Source organism: Corylus avellana, chromosome ca3 (assembly GCF_901000735.1).
Source record: "Corylus avellana chromosome ca3, CavTom2PMs-1.0".
Classification (NCBI taxonomy): Eukaryota; Viridiplantae; Streptophyta; class Magnoliopsida; order Fagales; family Betulaceae; genus Corylus; species Corylus avellana.
Window position 1 is genome coordinate 31,288,380 of NC_081543.1, and position 13,589 is coordinate 31,301,968.

The window sequence follows — 13,589 nt, forward strand, 5'->3', positions numbered from 1 at the left end:
AATTAAAATAGCTAAAACAGAAAAGGTCACCTCTTTTTGGATTGGCCTTGTGCTCCTGTGATTGCCGACTATCGCCAGTAGCTCTTCTTTTTCAGTTTTTGGACCGCTTCAAAGGTCTCTATATGTGCCAATTTTCAAGCACACTCGGTTGCAAAATTGGCCACTTCTCACTTAGTGTTTGGAAGCATTCTCAATAACTCTCATTTCCTTCCAGCTTTAAGAATTAGGAGTGGCAAATATCCTCCCTTGTAATTTGTTTTTGTATTTTTTGTTTGTCTCCCTTTCCTTTTCCTGAAGTTGAAAAAAAAAAAAAATAAATAAATAAATAAAGACATAAGGATCGATGCAATTTTACACTATTCAAAAGTAAGACTTGCAATTTAATTTTGACACGAAATCAACATAAAATTAATAGGTGAGGATTGATATCTGATAGATTTGACAAATTTAATTAAATGAGGCAGGTTAGGGTTGACTTACAGATACTCATGCGTCGATATGAACCGAACTCGACACGCAATATAAGGGCTAGCAATTTTTAATATGAACCTAACACAAAATTAACGAATTAGCTAAACCCATTATGGCTGATGCGTTGAATTCGTTTATTTTTATATCAATGTCGATTTCAACACAATCTGAACACAAATTCCCATCCTATTCAAAATTAATTAAGGTACATTAACTATGGAAGAAATTAAAGACAAAATGGGAATGTATCAACTTTGATCGGTGAAGGCAAAGATTATGTGCAGGCCAATTAATACTAAATCAATAAAGGTGGCCATATTATAAGGAAATTATGCACAGAAGAATTAGGTCTGCAATGAATTTTATGTAATGACCGGCAGATCACATCAATCAAAAGATTGATTCAGATATCAATTTCTCCCTTTAATTTCCACATGAGTCTTCCTAGTGGGAGCTCATTTAATTAATAAGATATATAATATGGAGGGCATTGGGGCCATTCTACGAAAGTTATATGTAATATGTCATGGACCAAGTCTCCTAGCTAGCTAGGAGACTTGTTCAACGATCTTCTCACCTGCTTTGGCAGCCCATGCGAATGGTGCTTCTCTGAGCACTGTGTCATAATACCCACGTACACGTACTGACTATGAGCCATGGAATTTTACTTAAATACGTTAAAAATACTACATTAATCTGCATCCAAAATAATGGAGATCCTTGGGATTTCAAAGCGTTTGATCTTCCTTGTATTGGTTTTTGTGTCCTTGCATATTTTGCCTTGTCTTTCTTTTACTTCCTTTGTGTTTGGAGACTCCCTCGTCGATGCTGGAAACAATGACTATCTTTTCACCCTCTCTAAGGCGGATTCACCTCCTTACGGCATTGACTTCAAGCCTTCTGGTGGGCAGCCCACCGGAAGATTCACCAATGGCCGAACCATTCCAGACTTAGTAGGTAATACAACTAATTAAGTGCTTCAATTTCTTGCACTATGGTAGCTAGTCCTCATGATATCTAGAACATAATTATAATAGCTAGCTAGGCATTGAGTTTTATTTATCTTGAATTTTGAACCCATTTTGCTAATTTATAGTTCTAATATAATTAATGGTATATATATGTGGCTAGTGTTATATATTTACAATTTTAAATGATGTGCAAGGCCGGTTCAATGATTAGTCTAATTAGTTAGGCCACCTCCTAATTAAGCCCCTCGGCTCCAAAAAAAAAAGAGACATTATTATTTATTGAGAATAATATACTAACAAAACTTGAACAAGAAAATTTGATTAATAATTTTACATCTCAAAAAGCTAGAAGATATTTTTTTAATTAATTATTAATATTTAATATAAAAAACTGTTACATTAATATTTTAAAATTAAAAATGTTCAATTTTAATTTTTTGTCGTATGCAGTTATGCCTCAATTTTTATCGAGTCGTCTCTAATGATGTGACACAATTTTATATGACATGGCATCATGTATACCATAAAATACAACAAAACAAAATCTTAATTAAGAATAAAATATTCTACTAACCTATTAACTATTGCACTACTTTGATTAGGAAAATTAAACACTTTGAAATTTGGTATCATGTACATTTATCTGTTGTAGAAACTTTTGGCAAAAGATTAGGAAAATAAATCTGCGAACAAGTTAGAGGCCATTAAGATTTCCCAAAAAAAAAAAAAAAAAAGCACAAAAAGTTAGATGCCATTAAGAATAAAAAAAAAAGTTAGAAGCCATTAATGACAAGGTCATGAGGTATATATGTAGGGTACTCATGAACAGGAAATGAGGAATTTGCATGCTAATTGCCACATGATATTCGTTGTCCTTGATAATGACATTTAACCTATGCCTTTATGATGTACTTACTATACTTTCTTTAGAGTCATTATCCTACTAGGAATAACACCTACTACATCCTCATTTTATTGGAATCATGTGACACTGTTTATCACCCTTTGTTAAAAAATAATAATAATAATTCAAAGGTTGATGGACACTGCCATATCAACATAGTGAGATGTGGGTGCAGTATGTAGCATTTCTCTTATACTACGTTGTAGCATATCATATCATAAGTTATGATATGAGTAATGCTACTCCTCATACACATTTCATATCAGCTGACTTAAAACAAACCATGTGATCAATCAATATAAAACGAATATGATAATTTAGTGTAGAGAGTATCATAATTACTCTTTTATGGTATAACTTCTTAAAAAAGAGCTCTGGGGTTTAAATATGGACTATAACATGATTAACTTCTGAATGAACTATTCTAGATCTTGTTAATTTTGCTTCGAGTGTGGTGAAATTAGGTCAAGCCCTTGGAGCTTTGTCATTTCCACCACCTTACTTAGCCCCAAATACTCAAACTGATGCAATTAGCAGAGGAATAAACTATGCTTCTGGAGCCTCAGGCATATTGGATGAAACAGGATCAGTATTTGTAAGTGCATGTTAGCTAGCTAGCTAGCTAGCGCTAATTTCCTTCATTTACTGATCACCAGAATCACTTCTATTTCTCTTTAATTGAAACACAGATAGGAAGAGTTCCATTAAGGGAGCAAGTGAAGTATTATGAGCAAAGTAGAAACTACATGGTGAGTGTAATGGGGGAGAATCGTACAAATGAATTCTTGAAGAAGGCAATCTTCTCTCTTACTACTGGGTCCAATGACATATTGAATTATGTCCAACCATCAATACCCTTTTTTCGTGACAAGGTTTCCCCCTCCACGTTCCAAGATTATATGGTTTTTAACTTGACCTCACACCTTAAGGTATATCTTAACTTTGATATACACATTAATTTCCTCTTCAAGTTGGTGATATTCGACTAGATGTTTTACGGCTTCGATTTGTGTTATATGCATATCTACGTAGAACTTAAGATGAGAATGTCATGTGTCTCTAATTATTTACGTGACATAGAATTTTTTTTATTTATTATCTATCGTTTTCTGTGTAGCGATTACATGAATTGGGGGCTAGAAAGTTCGTTGTGGTTGGGATTGGACCACTAGGATGCATACCATTTGTGCGTGCGATCAATTTACTAGGAAGTGGAAAATGCTCAGCTGAGGTGAATGGATTGATCCAAAGTTACAATAAGAAACTGAAGACAACGCTAGACCAATTAAATCACCAGTTGGGACCAGAAGCCATCTTTGTATATGCAAATTCCTATGATGTTTTTTGGAGGATCATGCTCGATTATCGTCATTATGGTTGGCCTAAAAACTTGATGAGCTTCTTATATTTGCATTAATATTATTGATTTTCCATAGACACTAATTTAAAATTTATGTTTTGATAGGGTTTGAGGATGCCAATAAACCCTGCTGTGGAGGAAACTTGACACCATTCGTTTGCTTTGAGGGCCGTAATGAAAACAAAACCTCTGGTCTATGTGGTGATCGATCAAAGTACGTGTTTTGGGATGCATATCACCCAACAGAAGCTGCGAATATCATAATTTCCAAAGTGTTGTTGGATGGTGATAAAAGCATTAGCTTTCCTATCAATATCCGGGAGCTTTACAGCGGCAAGTCTTAATTAGAGACCTTCAAAAAGGAACATTGTAGCTGATCAATCATCCAAAAATGTAATCTGATCCGCAGAAATAAATTGCAACCTGTCCTAGACATGTTATATATGTACGTAGACTATGTACGATGTAGAAAGCGGAAAAGATCCTCCTTTTATCTTATTTTTGTTCTTGTTTCTCATAAAAATATATAAAGAAAAATGCTACCCCTTTTGTGCTTTTAATGTATGGGTGGCTTACGCGTTGGCTTGACATTATCATCTTAGCCCAAAAAAAATTTAATCTGACTACGCCTTTGAGATCGAGTAAGGAGGCGGTCGGTCACCTCCACTAGACTTTTGAGGTTTTATGGGCTCGGGAGTTCATGAAATTAATTAGGCCAGCATGACTATGGTCCATGGAGCATGATGCTGCCAAGTTTACTGAGTTAACCCGTTTCACTCGGTACCTAATCCCCGATGAGGAGAAAACGACTGAAAAGTGTAAGACGGGTCTTGATCACCAAAGGATCCGGGAACGAGTCAAATCCTTATGTTTGGGTTGATCATGCAACCAAAGCTTTGAACCTACGTAGTTATATAAATCAAAGTAAGCCATAAATTAATATGTTGTCTCCAAGATTTAACAAATAGTAGAAGAGACATCAGTCTAGAATTTTCCCTAGCATTTAATTGGAATGAACAAAGGTCAACTCTAGCTAGCAAAAAGTTCGCTGACACAGCTCTTAACTCCCAAGAGAAGTCAACCCTTCCACGCTCCTCAAAGTGGCTTCCCTAGATGAAATGGGGTTGACCAGTACTGCTCCAGCCTCCCCCCATATTATTCTGTTTGTCAACTACCACCAACACATGAATAAAGAAGAGTAGCAGAGATATTGGGCCTGTGAGTCTGTCACAAAGATGTGAGTTCCAAAAACAGCCAATTCTAGGTTGTAAAAAACAAGCTTTGCTACTACATTGAAGAACACAGAAAACAGTGTACTTTTAGTTTTTGACCTATTTCTTTCACATGCATCATTTTTGCCTTCCCAATGCTTTAAGTTTGATAATAAAAACAAAAAAAAACTCTCAAGTGTTTGTGCGTGTGTTATTACATTGAAGCCGAGCAGAGATGAGCTCATGAGCTGTTGAGTAGAATGATAAGCCATCTATGGGCTCAGCCTGGATGGCTAGCTTGGCAGGATATGGTGCTTGTTAATAATATAATCAACCACAAACATGCATGGGAAGTAAATGAAGAGCAGAAACTGAGCTGTATGATATGCTTCTCAGAATTCTGCATTTTTTATTATTATTATTATTTTGTTTTTTACATATCATGCATGCATGTGGAGTTTAGCAGTTAGCTTGTCAGCCATGATCTGGCCATCTGTTGCTATAGCCAGCATCAATCAACTTCATATATAGGTGCATTTTGCCATTTTCCATTTAACAAAGATAATCAATGACCAGTTGCTCCAATCTTTGCAGCTGAATCATTGAAACTTCTATAACAATTTATGTCGTTATATTTGGCACAATGTACTAGTTTAAGGGTGTAAAATCCATTGTTAGGGTTGGCCATTCGTATTTGCATGTTAGATTTAGATCGTGTCAAGATATGGATTAAAAGAGTCAGACATTTCAACTCTAACTCGTTTGTTAGTTCATATTTTGAATTGCCTGGATTCATGTGAACAAAATACTTGTGCTTAATTTGCTTGTTTAAATGTGTAGTGTGCGAGATAGCAAAAGTAAGTTAAACAGATGAATCACATAGTGCTTCGTCTGAAGCCGCGACTGCACTACGTCCAGACGAGAAGGATGAAACTTTTTCAGAGAGCTTCGTCTGCAAGGCGTCCAAACGAGATAGCTGTACAAGAAAACCCGAGAGCTTCATCTGAAGTCTCGTCTGCAATATCGTTCGGATAAGATAGCTATGCAAGAAAACCCGAGAGCTTTGTCTAAAGTCTCATCTGCATTACCGTATGGACGCACCGTTCCAAAGAACTAGAGTTAACGATTTTAACCTAGCTCCGTCCTGACGCTCATTCTTGCCGTTCGGACGCCTAGTGTATTTCATGTAAATTCCATATAGAAACTAGTTCCCGTCTGGACAAGCTTACTAACCATCTGGACGCCCCGTAGTTGCTAAGTCTCAGAGTTTGTATTGTAGTTGGACTAGGGGTCTATAGTCTTTATATATAAAACTATACATAGAGGTATAGGCACGAATTCTGCTTAGAGTTTGAGAGATTGGTGCTAAGAAAGTAGTTGCCATAGAGGGTCAATTCTTTCTTAGAGTTATAGATGTTTGATCATCTTCAGCAATAAAGCAATTGAAGTCAACTGGAGTTCCAGTGAAGGGATCGAGATCACGTAGAAGGAACAATCCAGATGTTATGAGAGAACTATTGCGATAGTGGATAAGTGGGTCGCTTGTCTGGTATACTTGAATGTCAAGTGTATAGGTTATGTAAGTTTTTAACATTAAGGTATTTCTTGTTATTCTACTGATTTAGTTGATTTCCTAGGTTTGACTACCTCAGAGAAGTTTTACATTTTAGAGAGTTCTCTAAATGGTTCTCTTTGTAACTAGATCTCTGTGTTTGTGATTGATTGTTTTTATTTCCGTACATTATTGTTTGAACATTCGGTGGTCATCAAATCGGGTGTGATTTGGAGTCTTATTAGTATTTCATCGTTAATTTTTTATTGTGTTCTTGTTGTATTCGCGGGTTGTATCAAAAATTGAAAAGTCCTAATTAAATGTCGTGTGTTGAGTTCAAATTGTGTTGATACATATGTAGATCAACTATAATTAAACATGTTTAATTAAACGGGTCGAACATGTTTAATTAACTTACAAATTTTGAGTTAAATTTACAAATCATGTCAAAAATTATCAAACCATAATCTTATTCACTAACATATAACATATTACTTCATGCGACTGACCCCAATTGTCTTGTTGGCTAAGTAGTTCGAAAGTTTAATCAAGTCTTTTTCCTTCATAATAAACTGTGATAATGTATTAATGGGACCACCTGTTTTTTTGTTTTTTTTCTTTTTTTCTTTTTTTTTAAGGAAATTGGACCACCAGTTTCGGCAACAAACTTGATGTGACTGATCCTAGTCTCGTGTTGTACTGTCTACCGGAGAGCAAGACACGTAGGAGAGTAGGACCATAAAACATGATATTGATAAAATGGTCATGAATTTGTGGAAATGATTGGGCTTTAGTACAACCTCAATGGGCCTTGCTACGGGGTTTCGTAGTAGTACTTTGGTCTGTGAGTAATTGCATGCTGCCGACTTGGTGTGAGTTGCTGGCCCACCTGCAAGCTCCACGCAGCTCCATCCCAGGGGTCCACTTATTCAAACATATGGATCTTGCATTTGGATCCTCTCCCGACCGGAGCGGAGCCGGTTCTTGTTAAAGTAGGAGCAAAATTGTCCAAATTTGTTTTTGGACAATTCTGCCGCTATACTAAAGAGAATCGACTCCCCTCCGGTCCAAATGGACTAGAGAGGATTTTAATTCATGAATCTTACACTTCAAGCAGTCTATTCAATAAAGTGAGTCTTATGAAAACTCTTTTTAACTTGAATAGATTGCTATTCGATTAATCCTTATTTGATAAAGTGAGTCTCATCGAGATCCTTTCTCATTAGAAGCTCAAATATCTTGCGATTCGATCAACACCTATTGAACAAAGTGAGTTTCAACAAGACCCTTTCTCATTCGGAACTCGAAGAAGTTGCAATTCGGTCAACACATAATCAACAAAGTGAGCCTCATCAAGACCCTTTCTCATTAGTAGCTCGGAGAAGTTGCGATTCGGTCAGAGAATTGCTGTAAATCCCGATTTAGGGAATACTGGCATCTGGTTTTGTTTGGAATTAGAATGGGTAAATATAATTTTCCCATATATATTCAACATGGAATGTAAAAGTAAATTGGAATATAAAAAATCTCTTTTTAAATGGTTATAGATGAGTGGGGGCTCTTTAGTCATTCAACAAAATAGAAGGATGCATTAATTGAAAATGAAAAAGAAAGAAGAAAGAGAAATATAATCTCCTCCAGAAGGGCATGTATGGCCACAATTTTTCCTATGGAAGCAAACCAAACTCAACCAACCATATGCTCCTTACCCTTTCCGGGGTTTTTTTTTTTTTTTTTTTTTGTACTGTTTTTTTATTTATTTTTTTTCTGGAATGCCCAGATGCTGCTACTTACAGTTTGAAGTTACTGAAAATTCATGGTGGTCCTAAGCCTGCAAGTTGTCCAGTTTAGGCCTCCTCGGCAATTTACATTGCCTAGAGCAAGCACCGGCAATTTCATCCGATGTGGGATTGCAGAGCCATCAGGAGAGCCTGCTCCTTTAGGACAAAAGACACGGTACAATGATGGAGTTTTTGAGAAGGTGTTCATGACACTGTTTGCTCGGAAGATGGAGAAGTTTGCTGCAGCTTCCGGTAAAGCTGGGGCAGTGAGTAAGAAGAAGGGGTGGCTGGAGTATGACTACGAGAGTTTTGTGGACGTGTCTAAGAGAGTAATGCAGGGAAGGTCTCGGATGCAGCAGCAGCAAGTTGTTCGTGAGGTGCTCTTGTCTATGCTCCCTCCAGGTGCGCCTGCTCAGGTGGATAATGAATCATAATTCTCACTTCTCTCACTTGCTTCACTTGTCTTTTACTCTGTTTACAATTCCGTGTTAAATCAGAACTTTTGCTCTAATACCATGTTAAATCACTAGTTATGATAGAAAAGAATAGATTTAATCATTTAATTAATATTTTAATGTTTAATTGCTGGTGCTATTGCTAATAAGGTTTAATGAAAGAATGATTGATCATGAGGGTAAACTTTTGGGGTCATATCAAGGCATAAAAAACACTAGATAATCTACTCAGAATTGGTTCAAGGTATAGGCTAACACAGTTAATGTTGCTGCAGTTCAGGAAATTATTTCCTCCAACAAAGTGGGCTGAAGAATTCAATGCTGCATTGACAGTGCCCTTCTTCCACTGGTTAGTTGGGCCTTCTGAGGTAACTATGCTGCCAACTTCTCTTAACAATAGTCTTACATGTACGTGTATTGCTCAAGCTCAAACGGGCATCTTCTGACAAAGTTAACAATGAGCATGAAGACTACCATGTTAAATTAATATTTATTCCAAAATTATGAATTTAATATTTGAATACTTCTCTTCATGTGTAAGCTCAAAATATTTTTTAACAAGTGAGACACACAACATGTACAATATTTAAGTGAAATACGGCTAAACTATGAATACAAGGTTCAAACTTATATCCTCTGCATTGATGCCATGTTAAATCCTAAAAGCTTAAACTAACAAGAAATATTAATCTAACACACTTACCATATCCATATAGAGGAAAATTAGTTTTAGGTTTACATTCCAAGTTCATTTCCTTTTTAACTTGATACTAAGCATTAGAGAAACTTGTTTTTCATTTTTCACTTATATGAATTACATGTATGTCCAGCTAGACTTATATGATCTTTCAGACTTTCATATTGAGATTCATGTGCTGCTTCTTTTAGTGTTTTTTCCTTTAAGATTAATTTGATGAGTGTCCACTAGGTTGTAGAGGTTGAGGTAAATGGGGGGAAGCAAAGGAGTGGAGTTCATATAAAGAAGTGCAGGTAATTCAACTTACACTTTGCCTTTCCACCATGGCAGCAGCCAAATGAAGCAGTGTTCTTGAAGGAGAAGAAATGATTAATAGATGGTATTATCATTTAGAATAAAGTCCTAATTAACAATGATTTTCCAATTTCGACAATTCTTCCCCTCCTAGGTATCTGGAGAACAGCGGATGCGTAGGAATGTGCGTAAATATGTGCAAAATTCCTACACAAGATTTCTTCACCAATGAATTTGGGCTTCCATTAACCATGATCCCAAGTATGTCTCCTTCTCTTGTTTTTATCATGCCCCAAATCTTTTATCTAAGACTGACATAGTGACATTGTATACTTTAGACGGATTATTTAGTAGTGAATATCAGCTTGTATGTAAAATAATTTTGCTCTGATTTCAAAGTAACACTACATTCTAAAATGTTTGTGATGGAACATAAATTAGGAAGATTATTTTTTTATTTTTTTATTATTATTTTTTTATCTTGTCTATGTTCATCTACAGATTTTGAAGATATGAGTTGTGAGATGGTGTATGGCCAAGTTCCACCCCCACTTGAAGAGGATCCAGTGTCCAAACAGCCTTGTTTTGCAGATATTTGTAAGTTGTTAAAGATCTATTTTAATCAATGAGCATCTTTTCTGTTTTCTAACTATAGCACCTTCTGCAGGCTCCATGGCAAATCCCAGCGCCAGTGTTTGTCCTAAACTACAAGCTTGAGAAGAGCTTCCTCTTCATATCAATTTGTCATACCAAAAATAAGCATATTTCATGTATACAGAGAAAACCTATTTGGCATGCCCCTTTTTGCTGCTTAACAGAGATATGTGACTTTTAAGAATGTGAAAGCTAGGCAATGCCACTTTTTTTGTTTGTAAATCTTAAAAGAGACTGATATTTCACCCTTTCTGATATCTTATTTTGGACAATTACATAGAAAAGTGTGATGGACTGTACAGATATCATATTCTCAGTTTCTATTCAAGAAACATTCTTCTGCATTGAGAAATTTATGGTATACAGTACAGATTTTACAGGGGATTCTGTCCTTACATCTATATCAGTTCTCTTCCACATTTTAACAATATGTTCTGTCTTGCTACTTACCCTTTAAAAGAGCAAGGATGAAACATAGACATAGTTCCAATCAGAATTCAAAAGCAATGGGTACAAGAGCTGTGGGATGAGAAGGTTAAGTAATATGCTAAAATAGGTGTTAACCCCTTCTCAAGGTAGCTTTAACAATTTCTTCTTTCATGTGCTCTTATCAATTCACTTGTAAGGTATTGTTTCAAGTGCATATATAATTGATCAGAGCGTTAAATCACCAGTTATTTCAAAAGTTTAAAACTAATAAGAAAAAAGAAGATGAATGAAGTTAATAGGGGGTTAGTGTATTAGTCATGCTTCACAGGATAAGATGCCAGTCTGCCAGAGTCAACATGTACCTCTCCACCTCTCCCAAAAATGCCAAATTTTATGTTTGTACTTCCTTATGGAAATGGGAAACCAACAATAGAAGGGACATGTTGCCTATGCACCGCTCAATTGTTGGTAGATACTGGTCCTGCTCTCCCAACACATGCTTCCTGATGTGGTTTTTAATAAAGTTGTCTTATATATGCCGAAGCATCTTGCAATTTATGCTGGAATTGAACAGCCTGCCTTTCACTGTTGTTAAATGGAACAACAACAATGTTTTGGCTCTTCTGCAGTAGGAAGATCTCCTAAGGTGTTTCATCTTCCTGATTTTCCTCCGGAAAGGGAAAGGAAATTACTAACGTACAAGGAAGCAATTCTAACATTAAATATTTGGTGGTTGAATTTGTTGGCAGGTTGACATCATTATACTAAGAAACAATTTCACCAAGCAAAACCAAATTATCCCTTTTAATAATAGCACAGTATCTCCATTTTTGGCATCAACTCCTTCATAGAGTTTTTCTCAATTTGTTTGTGATGCTTTTTCCCGCCGTATCCTTAACTCGACTAGTTTCCAACAATATTATGATGCCAACTAACTTCAAATTCAAGTCGGACAAAATTTTCGCATAAATTAGGTTGAAGGATGTTTCTTCAATTCAGTCTATTAAACTAATGTCTGTCTTTAAAACATGTGATTTTGACGTGTATTTTTAATAAACGAAGGAGGGAAGAGCTTCACTCCTCTCCACTCCCTACCCTTATGTACTCTTTCTAGTTCCTCCCCATTTTTTCTCCTCTACCATCCTCCGGTCTCCGCTCCCACAAGCTGCCGTGGCCCGTGAGCGACATGAGATATCACTTTCCTTATTAAAATCATGGATGGAGAAGGAATCCAAGAACCATGGCCATCACGGCTAGCCCTATATGGTATGTCAAACATAATCCAAGTTAGGCTACTTGTGGTCCTCCAATATAGTCCAAAAATCAAGCCGCAGCTTCCTCACACTCAATGCAATAAGATTAAGCAGATAGTTTTTCCCACCAAAAAGAACCGTAAAATTCTGACCATCCATGTGAAACTCTAGGGCATTCAAAGGTCAAATCACATGATTGGGAATTGTGGATGGAATTTTCAACTAATTAAACTGTCTATGCATGCAACCAACCTATCCCACCATTGAGCAGTCACCAATGGCCCCATCTTTTTCCTTTGACGGCCCATGTGATTCCCTTTTCTACGTATCCGTGACTTTTAATTTGTTGCTTCGGACAAATTTATATTTCTACAAACTTTTTAATGCCATACCGCGCCTTAAATTATGGCAACCAAAAGACCAAAGATGCCTAATACCATATTTTTCACACGTAAATCACGCTTTTTATAAGACTTTTGGGGGATAATCAAGAGCAAGTCTCTTTCTGTTTACAAAATCCTGAAAAGCGGATCAAATTTTCTTTAAATTGGATTGTGGAGAAAATCTCTCTAATTCTGTCTATTAAATTAACATGTGTTTAAAGTATGATCGACTAGATTTTTGCATGCTAAAAGTGTGGTTTTAAACAAAATTGCGGAAAATGTCCCACGGGTGAGAGAGTGTGTTATGAGAATCTAGAATTTCTATTTTAAAGGTAAATCCGAGAATCTAGAATTCCTTTGAAATTGTACTGAATCCTAATCCATTTTAATGGTAGATTCACAATTTTACCGAAACGCTTAATTGGGTCTTTTAAAGATATCATTTCCATTAATTGCCTTTTAAAATTTCTATTTTTTAAAATATCGGGTTTTAAAACTGCTAAATTAGACATACCCTTTAGATAGGTTGAGAGAATTTTAAGGAAAACTTGATGAGTAATACTATGTACCATCTTTTTATCCACTTAAAATTCTTTTAAAGCTGATGTGATTTTTAAAATTACCAATAAATTTTAGATGAATCATACTTGAATTTTGATCTAATGGTGATTTTGAAAGCCACGTCAGCTTTAAGAGAATAAAAATATAATACCTAGCATTACTCAAACTTGATTGCGTGGTGAAGAGCAGGGGCGGACCCAGGCTTGGGGTTGGGGGGACGAATGTCCCCCCAAAATTTTTCAAATTTTCATAAATTTCCTTCAAATATACCAATTTTATAAATTTGTCTCCCCAAAAATCATATATTTGTCCCCCCAAAATATTATTTGTGTTCCTTTTAATTATTATTTTTTAGTTTTGCCCCCAAAAAAAAAAAAAAATTACTTGTGTCCCCTTTAAAATTTTTTAATTTATTATCATTATTATTATTATTATTATTTTAATTTTGCCCCCTCTTTCAACATAAAAACACCTAAAATACCCAATTCATTTAGTTTCCCTCTATATTCTAGTTCACTTCTAATCAAAAACTTAATTTGGTTTTAGACCCTCACTATATATGAAAAAAAAAAAGTTAAATAGTTTTAGTTCTTTGAGTGGCTTCTAACCAGCA

The 13,589-nt window shown here is 35.7% G+C and overlaps 2 protein-coding genes across 2 annotated transcripts; both read left to right on the forward strand.

Moving 5' to 3' along the window:
• Positions 1 to 1,181: 1,181 nt before the first annotated feature.
• On the forward strand, positions 1,182 to 4,050 carry LOC132176625 (GDSL esterase/lipase At5g41890). The gene is made up of 5 exons (XM_059588885.1): positions 1,182 to 1,428; positions 2,811 to 2,941; positions 3,036 to 3,275; positions 3,464 to 3,722; positions 3,812 to 4,050. The coding sequence occupies exons 1-5, from the start codon at positions 1,182 to 1,184 to the stop codon at positions 4,048 to 4,050; spliced, it is 1,116 nt and encodes a 371-aa protein (XP_059444868.1).
• Positions 4,051 to 8,206: 4,156 nt separating this feature from the next.
• On the forward strand, positions 8,207 to 10,702 carry LOC132175452 (beta-carotene isomerase D27, chloroplastic). Its single transcript, XM_059587405.1, has 6 exons — positions 8,207 to 8,666; positions 8,981 to 9,073; positions 9,634 to 9,695; positions 9,851 to 9,957; positions 10,198 to 10,293; positions 10,364 to 10,702. Exons 1-6 carry the CDS (start codon positions 8,286 to 8,288, stop codon positions 10,411 to 10,413), a joined length of 789 nt encoding a protein of 262 aa, XP_059443388.1. The 5' UTR covers positions 8,207 to 8,285; the 3' UTR covers positions 10,414 to 10,702.
• Positions 10,703 to 13,589: the final 2,887 nt, after the last annotated feature.

Bases quoted from the DNA above. Each gene is read 5' to 3' on its own strand.
- LOC132176625 (XM_059588885.1), top strand. From the start codon at position 1,182: ATGGAGATCCTTGGGATTTCAAAGCGTTTGATCTTCCTTGTATTGGTT. The intron at 2,942-3,035 runs GTAAGTGCATGT...ATTGAAACACAG, and splicing joins ATGAAACAGGATCAGTATTT to ATAGGAAGAGTTCCATTAAG. The intron at 3,276-3,463 runs GTATATCTTAAC...TTTTCTGTGTAG, and splicing joins ACTTGACCTCACACCTTAAG to CGATTACATGAATTGGGGGC.
- LOC132175452 (XM_059587405.1), top strand. From the start codon at position 8,286: ATGGTGGTCCTAAGCCTGCAAGTTGTCCAGTTTAGGCCTCCTCGGCAA. The intron at 9,696-9,850 runs GTAATTCAACTT...TTCCCCTCCTAG, and splicing joins GTTCATATAAAGAAGTGCAG to GTATCTGGAGAACAGCGGAT. The intron at 10,294-10,363 runs GTAAGTTGTTAA...CACCTTCTGCAG, and splicing joins GCCTTGTTTTGCAGATATTT to GCTCCATGGCAAATCCCAGC.